General features: G+C 38.9%; 1 protein-coding gene across 3 annotated transcripts in view; it reads left to right on the top strand.

Annotated features, from left to right (window-relative positions):
- The window catches only part of LOC139962733 (aminopeptidase N-like), a 77,617-nt gene that overhangs the window by 23,210 nt on the left and 40,230 nt on the right, over positions 1–14,177 (top strand). For all 3 annotated transcript variants that reach the window (XM_071962985.1, XM_071962983.1, XM_071962984.1), the window contains exon 6: positions 2,849–2,962. In XM_071962985.1, coding sequence (XP_071819086.1) covers positions 2,849–2,962 — 114 coding nt within the window. The remainder of the gene's footprint in view (positions 1–2,848; positions 2,963–14,177) is intronic.

Genomic DNA, 14,177 nt, shown 5'->3' with positions numbered 1-14,177 from the left:
TTAAATTGACAACAATTTCAATCAAAACGGTCCTCTCAAATTTTTCATTTGCTATCAAAGTGTAATTTTGTTCCAAATACTTTGTAAAAGCGCTTTCGACCTTTCAGCTAAACACAACGTGCCTATATGTGGCAACCTGTGACAATATCATTCCTTTACCCATCCTGTGTTTTTTGTTTATGATATTCTTACATTCTGTTCTATATAATGACTGTGGAAGGACTTTTATAACTTTTGCCCTACATTTCTTTAAGAAATTCGGAATCACATTTAACTAGTATCTTACACACACTATACACTGCTGAGTGATAACGCAATATACCCCTTGCATTACACTAGAAGCACATTGGTGAATTACCACCTTTCTAAAAAAAAAAATTTGCTTTGTTTTTTGCTTGTTTTTCGTTTTCATTTTTGTTGGCATGCGTCACACGCAAATGGGCACACAGCGACGTTTGAGAATTATTGGCGCGAACAATTCTCTTTGCCCGCTGCCCTTGGGATTATATATTAATATATATGAAATATTGACGAACCGAGGGAATTTGATGATAATCCCAAGATGAAAAGCTTTCAAATCTTTTGCATTATTGCATATAGTTATTTAAAACACAACAAACGTTTGACTTAACACCTCGTCAAAACAGTGGGAAACGTTATGTCATTATAAGGTCTTTACTGTGCGTGAAAGCTACCCCCCCCCCCCGCCCCTCAAAAATAAAAACATTAACATTGTCTGAGTATAGCTTGCGTATACGCCTTTGTGAAAGTTGAACATACCTACATTGGTTTAGAATAACAAGTTTATTACTATTTAGCATACTGTGATGCAAAACGAGTTTTTTCTCTCATAGATTGGGATTTGTTCAAGCATTCATGTTGTAACCAAAGATTCTTTTGAGACCTCAGAGAGATTTCTAAAATAGTTAATTTACAAGTTTTGATTCCTCACAAGAGGAAAACGGGATTTTGTGCGATGGTGATGGCATGTGTGTTGTGGGAGGTGTGACACAATTCTGTCTGCACATGATATTCTGATGTGCTGTGAATTGTTGTGTAATTTATTAATGTCGATATTAATCGTGCGGGATAAAACTATACACATGTGTGTTGCACCATCCTTGATACTTTATGGAGTGTAAAATATTCATTTTTAATCTAGATTATGAAAAACAAAAACAAAAATCCCATCTGACAATAAATTGTGCGTGACAGTACGCATAACACGATCGCCAGCTTACGCTTATATAGCCTTGAAAACCGGTAGTGATTGGTTGGAGAAATCATGCGTCACTTTGTGTTAACAATCAGAGATTACAATCAAAACAGAATCGAAAGCTTCAACCTCAATTTTTCTCTTGTTCTTGTAATCGACTTGACTTCTTTGTCTCCCCCCATCTCTCTTTGTATTTTCTTTCTTTGAGCGAATCAACAGCGACAAAAGTTTATCTTTGACACCCGTTGTATTACAAGTACAACATTTCCTATTCAAAGAGAAAGAGGGTTGCCTTCGTTTTTCGTTAATTTATTCCCCGCAAGACCGGAAGGAAATGCCCTGAATACATTCTTATGGAAGGCCGTTTGCTTGATAAAAAGCAACTGATTTGCCACTCATGAAAACGTCGCTTTTCTAACAGATCAATTTTACTTACGAAACGAACCGATAAATTGACTCAATATTGGAATTTTTTTTCTTGAAAGAGATTTCCTTTTTCAAGGCTGGTATAAAGAAGAAGAAGAAGAAAAAGAAGAAGAAAAGGAAAAAGAAGAAGTAGGAAAGAAAGCTTCCTTTGCCGTCTGTCTTACTTCCTATAAAGTTTCATTTCAAATTCGAGTTTAAACAAAATGGGAGACCGCGCTGCCGGAAGAGAGAATAACAAATGTAAACTCAAAAGCCCAAGCGACTATTGCAAGCGATGGCAATACGTTTACCAGGGACGAATAAAACTGTTTACCAGGACCCTGGATTATTTGCAGGATTCTTTGAGGAATGAGTCAATTGTGTGTTATCATTCTACAGCCTGCAACAATTCGTTCTATTTAAGCGAAAATGAAAGATCGCTCCGCAAGACTAAAACGCGCGAACATTGTTTTCACATTTTTGTCTTTTACTCCCCCCCACTCCCCATGTTGTTCTAAAGGATGTACTCTCCTTTGCAAATGTACGTCGATTCACTTCTCAAAAAAGGAGGGGGTGGTGGGGGGGGGGGAGGAGAAATGTAACTGATATGGAGCCTAAATGAATGTCATCCTCGGGCTTAAACATAATGTGGGCAAAAATGCGATCCACGAGCAATATTTTCCTGCGCCCCACTAAGGAAGGCTTGCCATTTCGTATTGAAAACACAAACTAACATGATAGTGTGGGCGTCTTTTAGTTGTGTTGTCTCGATTAAGATTATTAATTACAGATTGGAGCGAGGAACACTTCTTTAGTGACCTTTAATTAATATCTTCAAACCACAAAAAGGTGAGGGGGGGGGTGGGTGGGCTGGAGATGGTAGGGAGACGAAATGCAGTAGTAACCCCATAACAAGAACAAGAAGAAGTGCGATATTTACGCCCCCCCCCCCCTAAATCGTCGCCAATGAAAGAACACACGGGAAACTTACCAAAGAAATTTCAAAGTATTTTCTCTAACTTAAAGTACGTTCGTGTGCTGTAAAGTCGCAATGAGGGAACCTGCACCCCAACCGAATAACCGTGTACAACCAAACCCAGAAATACCCTCTTACGGCTCTGGTAAGCATAGCCTTGCGAATGATACACGTGTCCATAATTAATAAATCGCATCAGCACTATAGCGTATATGAGTATTTGATGTTAATCTTTTGCTTTGTCTCTCCAGTGGTATAGTAATCTGGTCACTCAATCATTCTGGGACGAATTGTGGCTAAAGGAGTGTTTTGCGTCGTTGCTAGGTTACCTTGCCTTGGATAATGTCCATCCTGAATGGAAAACGGTGAGTTCATACATTTATGTTATTTTCAATTATTCCTTCTGTAAGGGTCACTCGGAAAGAGAGTTGAAGTGGGCAGAGGGGGCGGGGGGGGGCGGGGGAGGAATTGGGGAGATCATCACTCAAAATAATACCCACGTGACCGTTGATCTTGGCTCCGTGCTTAAAGAAATCCACAATTGCCTCCAACCTTAAGCGTTATACTACATTACAAAATTTGTACTCTCCCAGAGGTACTAACCTGAGACTTTTAGTACGAGTACAACAAGTTGAATGAGTACCAGCACAAGTAGAACTTCAGCACAATGTTACGGATTCGAGTACAAGACTATATGTGCGAGTAGTTTCTATACTTGATTTCCAAATGGCCTCGAGCACAAGTCCGATTACGAGTACAAATCCATTATGGCGATTACAAGTACCCGTAACTATCCTTGAGTACTCGAGTACGTGTTATGACTCACTACAAGTCTGGTACTTACTCTCCAATTTATTTTGTCAGGGAGATAGAATCCTTTAAAATACATGTTTTAATTTGTGCGATAAAACAATTTGGTATACCCGAGTTAGCAAACGATCTAACAACATCATACATCTCTCCTGTTTCGCAGTTTTCTGTGAACTAATCCGGGTTTTGGTTATTACTTTTTCAAGTTTCACTTTTATTCTTTTCTGGTTGACTGTAATATTTAATATTTATGATAGTCAAGCGTTCGTATTCTCTGAACCATTCAAGCATAACCTTCTCCCATCAATCTTTAGTTGTCTTAAAGGTTAAAAACTTCAAAATGTGAATAAAATAATAAACATTCTACCCGCAAACATTTTGTTGTACACACTCTTTCAGGTTCGATTTCTGTGATCAAAAACAAATTTATGTCATGGCTAGACCTTCTCAACTTCACCATTGAGTTCCCAAGAGGTCGCAGTAGATTCGAAAATTCTTGAGATAGGTCGGAAACCTTATCCCTTCAAAAAGCTGTAGCATTGGAAACTATATATATAAATTGCTGGCGGCGAGCATCTAGTGCCGGTAAAGTCATTAAATGAAATACAAATTCAAAGGAAATATGGTTGATCAAATCTGAATTAATTTGTAAACCGAGATCTCTGGCGTTCACAAAGTACACAACAAGAATAAAATAGAGCCATTGACTTTAACATACGAACTTGAACATACGATGTTTATAATTTATAACGAAAATATCCAAGTATTAAAAAATTTTCTCGTTCCCAGTAGATAGGAGAACAAGACACCGTGTTACCTTTTCTACATATATGTAATTGTTTCCTATGTGAGACAAAAATGAAAAAATAAGATTAATATTTATTATTATTCATTTAAAAATTAAAACGAGAAAACTGTGCTATCAAACGTGACTTCATACACATATAGAACTAATTCAGGTGATAGTACTTTATTTGTCATATATGAAAATAATGTGGATAAATAACAGCTGTCTGTTTTCAAAAAAATATTCCCTTCTGGCACTTACATTTTGTGATCAATCTGGTAATTAGGGAGACTGGACCGATATATTCAACATTCCATTTTTATGTTCCATTTGAATTTAGAAATTGACTATTTTTTATTATACAAAAAAATACAAATGTAGGGGAAAAAAGATGGTAAAAAATTGCATCATTTGGCATCTAAGCTCATTAAGACAAGCGAAAATATCTCAAAGGAGACACCCTCCCCTTACACCCTTCCACAGGATGGCTGACGTATACCCCCCCCCCCCCCCACTCTGACTACGGGCCCGGCAGGTGAGCATGGCTTTAACGCGGGTGACCATCAGGTATATTGTCATACCATTCCAGTAGAATTGTAAACACAATGGTAAAGTAAACTTGTTAACCAGCTTCAGTTATACATAACGGATTTTCTTCCTCGACCTTCCGCCGAAAAGATCTGAAAGGTCACTTATGCCATATAGAGCTGTAGTACTCGATTCCTTATTAGGACTCGAGTCCACTTTTTTTTGTGGACTCGAACTTGGACTCGTGTTTGTTTGGAACGTGAAAAATGTCTGTGTGTCTCCGGCTGCCGCGTGTGTTTCCGGATTAAGTTAATTTAATCAGATTTACAATACCCGGATTGACTTATCCTTTAGGGTAGTGCCGATCTAACACCTTTTGCTTGGTTATGATCCATAAGACACCGTATGCTTGCAACCCCCCCCCCCCCACCCCACCCTCCTCGCTTTATTAGTATTTTTGCAGGCACAACCCGAAAACAAAGTAAAATATGAAGTTGGTAGGCCTATATATATCTTGACTGAAAGTGTTCACGAATCTTGGGATACGTGCCTCATTTACTTATTTGATAACCTATATCAATATCTTAATTAGGGCTGTGACTCTTCTTTGACGTGAGTGCCCCGACAGGGTAGAATGTAATAAACTCGAAATGTTAGAATCCACGCATTTGTGTCATGAATGGTCAATAGTCCCTTTAGCATTCCATAGGGATATGTGAGCTGTGTCCCTTTAGCGTTCCATAGGGATATGTGAGCTGTGTCCCTTTAGCGTTCCATAGGGATATGTGAGCTGTGTCCCTTTAGCGTTCCATAGGGATATGTGAGCTGTATGGCTTTTGCCGTCCCTTTATTTCACACTGCTTTCAGAAGACCTTAACACATTGGCTGAGAACTTTTCGTTGTTCTCAAGGGCTCATTCCCGTAACCAAGAGGAGGGAAAATAACCAACGTAAGCACTGTGTGTGTGTGGATAGGGGTGTATGGGGGGGGGGGGGGGGGGTTGTATGCAGATGTTACTAATGGTCCGGGGGTACATGCAAGTCCTGCTCCCCTCTCCATGTGCTCTTCTTCTATACCTCTACTGCTTCCTTTTCCGTCCCTTTTCTCATATACCCTCTCCCATTCTTCACCTCTCTCCTCAACCCCTCTTCTCATCCCTAGCTCTTTTCTTCACCTCTCTTCTTCCCTTCCCCATCTTTGTTCATTCTCGCTCATCCTACTATGTCTTCTCCTCGCTTCCTTCATCTCCCTCTTCTCCCTTACACTCTCCTCCCACTCCCTCCACCCTCTCCAACCACCTTGCCCTCTCCCTCTCCCTCACCTCTCCCTCTCCCTATTTCCCCCTACCCCTCCTCCGCAACAGAAAAAGGGCACGCACAACAGCAATACACACACTATGGTGCACGGCATTCAATGTATAACAGAGAACTATGTACGTCGCTTTCGAATGTGGATTTCATGTGAATATATTTAGAAACAACAAAATGGTCTAAACAAATGTCTGGTGTTTTCCATTAAATTCTGTCCACGTGTAACAATGCAACAGTAAAACAGGGGTAGATTGCGCCCGTGGTTGAATGGGGTACTTGGAAGCCCGGATCCTCTCCAGTTTTCATAAGTTACGAAGTAACCACTTGGCTACGCTTCCCCAATTACTAACGTGTGAGCGGAAATATTATATATACCGCTAAGCTTTACGATGACTCATCGTGTCGCAATAATACAGACACCTTACAACGGAAGCCTTGTATGACCATTGAGTTTGACAATAGTTGTCGTATATTTGAAAGAAACCTATCAATGGTATTGTCAGTACGGTAAAACCCACATTAATATTCATTATTAGTGGAAATATCTATCAAAAAAAATAACAGAAACAACATAATTTGACAAGGCTGCAGAATGAAACCAAGATAGGTACCGATGAAAATTGCCAATACAATATACATTACAATTTAAAGTCCTGCAATACAGTACAATGATATGGCAATACACGATATCTCGCGTTTTGCCTTCATGCCGCTAAGATTACAATAGCAGTACTGTAGTTCATAACTGCAAGAGTAAATTGTGAAAATTCATTCGAAGACCAGCAGGTATGATACGTTATCAGCCCCCCCCCTCCCCCTCACATTACCCCTCCTCGCTTCCCCTTCCCGCACACATATTAAATTTGTCATGACAAGTTACAGTATATTTTGTGCATGTCGTCTGTTCCATATACATGGGTACACTATACTTCTGTTAACCTTGGTGTCTGTGTTTGAGCGCATCGCCGAGTATTGGTTCGCTCAGACAGCCCATTTGAGTGATTTTTGGGATTAATCACAAATCAGTATAAAGAGGCATTGCCCTTTTTATGCCAAAGATTGGACCATAGTAGCCTTTCTAACTCAAAACTACACCCTACCCACTCAGTTCTAAGTCCCTTTCATACGTACCCCCCCCCCCCCCCCCACCGACCACAGCAATCTGTAACTGCTCGGTCTCAGTAAGGGACTTCTTTATCTGGCTGTAACACTAAACGCCGATTGGAAATGCAAAATGCAGACAAAATGAAGATCGATAAATACGTGGGCGGACAACTGTTCTCCTTTAATTAAAGGAGAACAACCAGTAATGGCACAATGACCTTTATATGTATATATGTTGGTCAATAGTGTCATCCTATACGAACGGTTGTTCTGACATTGGGCTAACAGAGCAAGAAAAGACCTTATGCATTTTCTTAGCATTATAGTCGGAACGAAATAAATAACTGCAAAGGACCCAGTAAACTATATACAACCTGATCTATGTCGGAATTCAAGTCGTATATTTACCCTTTTATATAAAAGCATTATTGAGTGTTGGGAACCCCCACTTGCTAATGTGTCAACTACACTAACTTGCTATTTCTGTTTGTTTCTTTCGCGATAGTCATATAAGTAATTCCTTCTTCCCCTTAGCACTGTTTTTTTTTTTCTTAGAATTAGAATTAGAATACACAGCGAAAATATTCATCGTACGATCCGATGCGTTGGAATTATGCTCGCTTATGTTGTAAAAGGGAAGATTGCGCCAACGGACTAGATGAGGGTTCGAACCCACGATGCCTTGCTGAGTCAGCTAGGTGCATACATGCGAATTGACGTATTTGACGAAGTAACCGTTGTGCTGTAACGCTTCCCCGATGAAAGAGGAAGTCAATAAAGCTTTTAAACTCGCTTGCTGCTTTGTGTGTGAGCCGAAATCAATTTCGAGGAAATTCCGACCGTAGCCTTTACGTGCCATGAAATGTTCCGAGTATGCGTATCAGCGGTCATACAAGTGTTATTCTTTCCTTCTTTATTCGTTCTTTATTTTCTGTTTTTGTTTGTTTGTTAGTTCAACTGTCGGCTTTCTGGAGATCCTTTTGAATGATCATTTGACAATTGTCGTATATTTGAAAGAAACCTATCAATAGTATTGTCAGTACGGTTAACCCAACATTAATAACCCAACGAAAATATTAAAGATACATCTGTTAGTAAGTAAGTAAGTAAAACTTTATTGCTCCAAATAAGGAAATTAGTGTCTCGCACATAAAAGTTCAAAACAGTACAAAAATAAATGAGCATAGGAAAATACAACAGAATATATATATATACAGATGGAGATTAAAGAATGAGAATGAAAAACAGTAAGACAAGGACAGGACAGGTTAGGTTAGTTTCTAGCCACAATACAACAAAAACAACATAATTTGACTGAGGCTGCAGAATGAAACCAAAAGAGATACCAATGACAGTAGTAATGACGATGGTTTAGGACAATCTATTGTTAAGGGATTATATTAATATTAATATTGTTATTAATATTTTTATGAATATTTTTATGAATATTTTTATGAATTTTTTTATGAATTTTTTTTATGAATTTTTTTATGAATTTTTTTATGAATTTTTTTTTTATGAATTTATTTATGAATTTTATTTATTTATTTTCTAATTTTATTGATCTATTTTTAAAGTGGTGAGGGGATACGTTCACAGAATCATGAACCCCAAACATGACATGCCGTAGCCTTAACTTTTCACCACGCTAAGTTTCTAAGTTTTTTTATTTTGTTTATTTTTTTTATTTTTTTTTTTACAAGGCCAAGAACTGTTATTTATTGATTTATTTTTAAAGTGGTGAGGGGATACGTTCACAGAATCATGAACCCCAAACATGACATGCCGTAGCCTTAACTTTTCACCACGCTAAGTTTCTAAGTTTTTTTAACGAGGCCGGGTATTTTCACTATATAGGTAATTGTTCCATATGGAGATAAGGTGGATCATAAATATAAAAAAGAAAAAGAGAGACTAAGTAAGAATAAATAATATACATAAATAACTATCGAGAACAATAAATAAATAAATAACTTACATTAATGAAAAGAAAGAAAAGACAATGCATGTTTAAGGAAGTCGGATCAGTCTGCTCTTTCTGGAGAAATTGGTGGCCCTAAAAAAGAGCCGTTGGAAGCCGTTGTCCTACCATTCGATGATGGCCAACTCCTGCTCGAACTCCACCGTCAACTTGTAGCGGAGTGCCTCTTTCTGTACTGCAAACCAGTCGAACTGGGCCAATAGCAGGTAAGTCAGTAAAAATCTAACCTGACGTGTCCTGTGTTCCGTTTCATTGGCCGGAGTTTGGTACTGCACGTCGTGCACAGAATCCTTCAACCATATACGCTTGTCTCTGATCCCACTGTTTCGGACTCTGACCGTCACTTCTTTTAGGAAAATCCTAAACTTGGCTCTGTTGCAAAACCCAACGAAAGTGTCGCTGTTAACGATCTTTTCAAACTCCTCCTTAAAGAGAAGTTTCAACTCTTCGCCGTACGCCTGGTATAATTGCCTAGCACTTGCCATTGTGGTAATGGATAAGTAGAATTTGGAAGTTCAAGAACGAATGAAGTTTTGAATAAGATGAAAACTCTTTTTAAAGGAAAAAGGTAAGAAAAAGATTGTAGGTGCTCTTTGTTCACGAGTCTAAAGCTCCAGAGTGAAGCCGGTGATTATCTTTTAGCCGACCATTAGGTGGTGGGGGTACGCAGCTTAAAAAAAACAAGGTTCAAGTTAGGAGAAGTTTTAGGGATTACCGGTACTCTTTGTTTGACGTTCTATAAGGAGCTAATTTAAAAGCACGCTGGTACCATCAGAGGGTCTTCGGTGAATGAGGGGGTTTAACTCAGTCATTAGCAAAAAAATAAAGATTAAAGTTAAAAAACGAAAGTTGTGTAAGCTTGTCGAGGACTGATTAATGTTTGACGTTCGATAAGGAGCCTAACTCTAATGGGCGTTGGTACCAGCAGAGTGTCTTCGATGAATGAGGGGATTAACTCAGTCATTAGCAAAAAATAAAGGTTAAAGTTAGGTTTGACGTTCGATAAGGAGCCTAGCTCTAATGGGCGTTGGTACCAGCAGAGTGTCTTCGATGAATGAGGGGTTTAACTCAGTCATTAGCAAAAATAAAGGTTAAAGTTAAAAAACACGAAAGTTGTGTAACAACAAGTTTAAGTTTGTCGAGGGCTGATTGACAGGTTGAGCCTGTAATGGATTTAAGTCTAGGAGGAAAGGATGTTAATGGCCTATCCTAAGTCGAATAACCAATCACGCGCTCAGTTTGATTTCAGACATGCGCATTGAAGGATTGAGTGGTAGGGCCATCCTAAATCGAATAACCAATCACGGGTCTAATTGTTTTTAGACATGCGCACTAAAGAAATGAGCACGAGGGCCACGCCGTTTCAGTTTCGCGGGCCTCACTCTTACCCACGCGTTTGATCAAGATAGAAGTCATTTGACATCACCAACTTGTCGAAATATTCGTTCTAAGTTTTCATACGCTCGTAAACTAAAAACCAAAATATCAAGCATGGATGCCACGAATCAAAAAATTGTTGCTGCTTCTTGCTTTGAGGATTTGGAAGTCATCGCTGCTGAGGAAATCCTGAACGAGGGGGAACGTGAGCAATTTTTTGAGCGCATGTGTGATTTTTTACGTCCGGAGGATCAGCCTAGCGATAACGTATCATCCAGTCAACGAGAAAGAGGTAAGACGTTCATTTCATTCGAATATATATTCACGTATAGGTTTAGAAGGAATCGTTTATTCAATTCAAAATAGAAAACATTCCAAATTAAACTAAATTCAGTAACAGTTACGATTAGACTCTTTAACCCTGTATTTAATTTTCTGCTCTGTGTTCTTAATGAATTTGTATTTTATTTGTACGTGTTCTTAACAGATATGATCAGAGAATGGTTAAACGAGTCCGAGTTGCCCAAAATGGATGCCTTGGAGACTATGGTATTAGACTGGCTAGTTGATGGCGGGGAATGTGAAGGGGTTACTGATGAAGAAATGATTTCAGTTATCCCTACGCTTCCTCCTGTCCATGAAAGTGCATCTACCGCCCCTATTCGACAACAAGACACAGACCAGGATATTGTAGGAAGGATCAACGAAGGATCTTTGCCTTCTGGACTCTCTACACAAGCGCCCCCCGAACAAACCGGAGAAGGCCGTAAACGCCTAAGGGATATCGCAGAAGAAGAAGAAGAAGAAGAAGAAGAAGAAGAAGAAGGAGAAGAAGAAGAAGAAGAAGAAGAAGACATTGACCCTTCATCTGAGCATGACACCAGTCAAGACAGTTTCAGTAATTATGATGTAAGTGAATTTTATAATATTGATAAAGTGACTGAAAAATATGTTAAAAAATTCAAAGCGACATCAAACGATTACTGTATTACGTTTAACTTAATAGAGAATGACAGAGTCAATATTGATAATTTCCCCCAAATTTTAGGTCAGATATTTGATCATTTATTAGGTAATGAATTAAGTTCTAATATATCGCCTCACGATATGGTTCGCATTGTTATTACATCAGAACAATTAGATACACCTATTGCGTTACCGTTCATAAGACGTCGTGACGTGACAGTGGAGAAAATTATGGCCGAAATCCAGAAGGTTTTACAGTCCAATCGGGAATTATATCTAGACAGTGAACTTAGGCTGAATTTGATCCATTTGAAAATGCCTTCAGGTGGGGGTAGGTCTAACCGGTATAAATTTACCGGTAGACAATCAATTGATGATTTTTTTCGTGGTAAGCAATGCATCATTTCCATTCCACGGGGTAACGATGAACTTTGTTGCGCTCGAGCTCTAGTGACAGCCCTTGCTATAAAAGACAAAAATCACCCTAAGTTGAGTCAAATAAAAAAGGGTAGAAAGATTCAGCTCGAATTAGCGAAAGAATTACACGAAAATGCGGGGGTACCCCAAGGAATGTGCGGTATTCCAGAACTGCAAACTTTTCAAAATCATTTTGGTCGCCGTTTTCAAATAATTGTTTTAAGCGGTTTACAGTCCCCCGAAGTGATTTTCAAAGGCTCAGATTTAGCGATAGGGAAACAAATTTTTCTCCACTTGCACGACGGACACTATCATTTATTACTTCAACCAAACGCTTTTTACGGTAAAGGATACTATTGTCATTTTCACAATACATTGTACGATGATCGCTTCAGACACGTATGTGAGAGTACATGCAACGTTTGTTTTGTAGGAAATTGCAAGACCGAAGTGAATAATCAATGGATTCATTGTAACAAGTGTAACCGTGAATTTAAAAATGAAAACTGTTTTAGAAATCATATCAACGAAAAAAGCAAAGGTGATTCTATGACTGTTTGTGAACGGTTTCGACAATGTAAACACTGCGATCGGTTAGTGAGGTTAAGGAAAACCAGGGACGGGGGTTACAGCAAGCATAATTGTAATGAGTATTATTGTAAGATTTGTCATTTGACTGTAACAGATGGTCATAAGTGTTCTATTCAAGTGCATAAGGATAAACAAAAACCTTTTGAAAAAGAAGGGGAAGAGGGTCAGGAGATGGGGGAAGTGTGTGCGCAACAGGGTTCAAGTCATAAAGAAGACAATGAACAAAACTCTGCCCCTCGCGCGTACGTATTTTATGATTTTGAGACCATCCAAGAAAGTGGAACACATGTGCCAAACTTATGTGTTGCCCAGGTGGTTTGTGAGGGGTGTATCTCTGAATCATTTGAGACTCTGTGTAATTTCTGTGGGGATAAACAAGTCATATTTTCGGGGGCTAACACTCAAAACAAATTCGGGGAATGGTTTATTAAAAAAGAGAATACGACTTTTATAGCGCATAATTTCAAAGGGTTTGACGGGTATTTTATTTTGGATTTTCTTTACAAATTAGGGTTGACGCCGAACATCATTACCACGGGCGGGAAAATTATGCAAATTGAACTGTCGAGTCAAAAGATTCGGTTTATCGATTCCCTTAATTTTATGCCTATGCCTTTAGCTGCTCTCCCCAAAACGTTTGGGATCGATGAGTTGAGGAAAGGCTATTTTCCACATTTATTTAATACCGAGGCAAATCAAAACTATGTGGGCCCTTTGCCCGATGCATCCTTTTACACACCAAATGCCATGTCGGTTAAAAAGAGAAAGGAGTTTTTGAGTTGGTATGAAAGTGAACTTCAGAAGAATGTCCCGTTTGACTTTCAAAAGGAAATAGTGTCGTACTGTATCAGTGATGTTGATATTTTGAGACGTTGTTGTTTATTTTTTCGTGAATTCTTCATGGCAATTACAGAGAAAGACTTGCGAGGCGTTGACCCTTTCAAACATTGCATGACGATAGCCTCCGCATGTAATTTAGTGTTTAGGCGTAATTTTTTGAAGCCTAATACAATTGCAGTCTTCCATCATCAAAAACAAAAGCAAAATTCTTATGTATCGCTTCAGTGGTTACGGTACGAAAGTGTTAGGAGGAACATATACATACAACATGCTCAGAATGAAGGGGAAAGGAAAATGGGACCGTACTGGGTAGATGGGTTTGCTACGGAGGGTAACGTTATTTTTGAATTTCAAGGGTGTTGGTGGCACGGATGTCCGACGTGCTATGACGAGGACACAATACATCCGTATCATCAAATTACAATGGGGGAGCTCTACAATCGGACTGTAAAGAGAAAGCAATTCTTTCGTGATGTTTATCCGGGTCATGTTTACGTAGAAATGTGGGGGCACCAATGGAATCAATTAAATCAAGATCTGTCCCTCGATATGAAAATGTGCATTGCACAGGTACCAAGAAACCTCGAGCCATTGAATCCTCGAGAAGCATTTTTCGGGGGAAGAACCAATGGAGTCAAATTACTTCATGAAGTTCAAGGGGGTGAACAAATTAAATATGTCGATTTTTGTTCTCTGTATCCGTACGTCAACAAGTGTTGCTCCTATCCTATGTATCACCCAAAAGTGGTGACTGATGATTTATCACATGATATGTCTCAGTACTATGGATTAGTGCGGTGTAAGATACTACCCCCCAGAAATTTATTTCACCCAGTACTTCCAGTCAAAATACATAACAAACTGATGTT

Source organism: Apostichopus japonicus, chromosome 21 (genome assembly GCF_037975245.1).
Source record: "Apostichopus japonicus isolate 1M-3 chromosome 21, ASM3797524v1, whole genome shotgun sequence".
Lineage (NCBI taxonomy): Eukaryota > Metazoa > Echinodermata > Holothuroidea > Aspidochirotida > Stichopodidae > Apostichopus > Apostichopus japonicus.
This window is presented reverse-complemented; position numbering and strand designations above follow the sequence as displayed.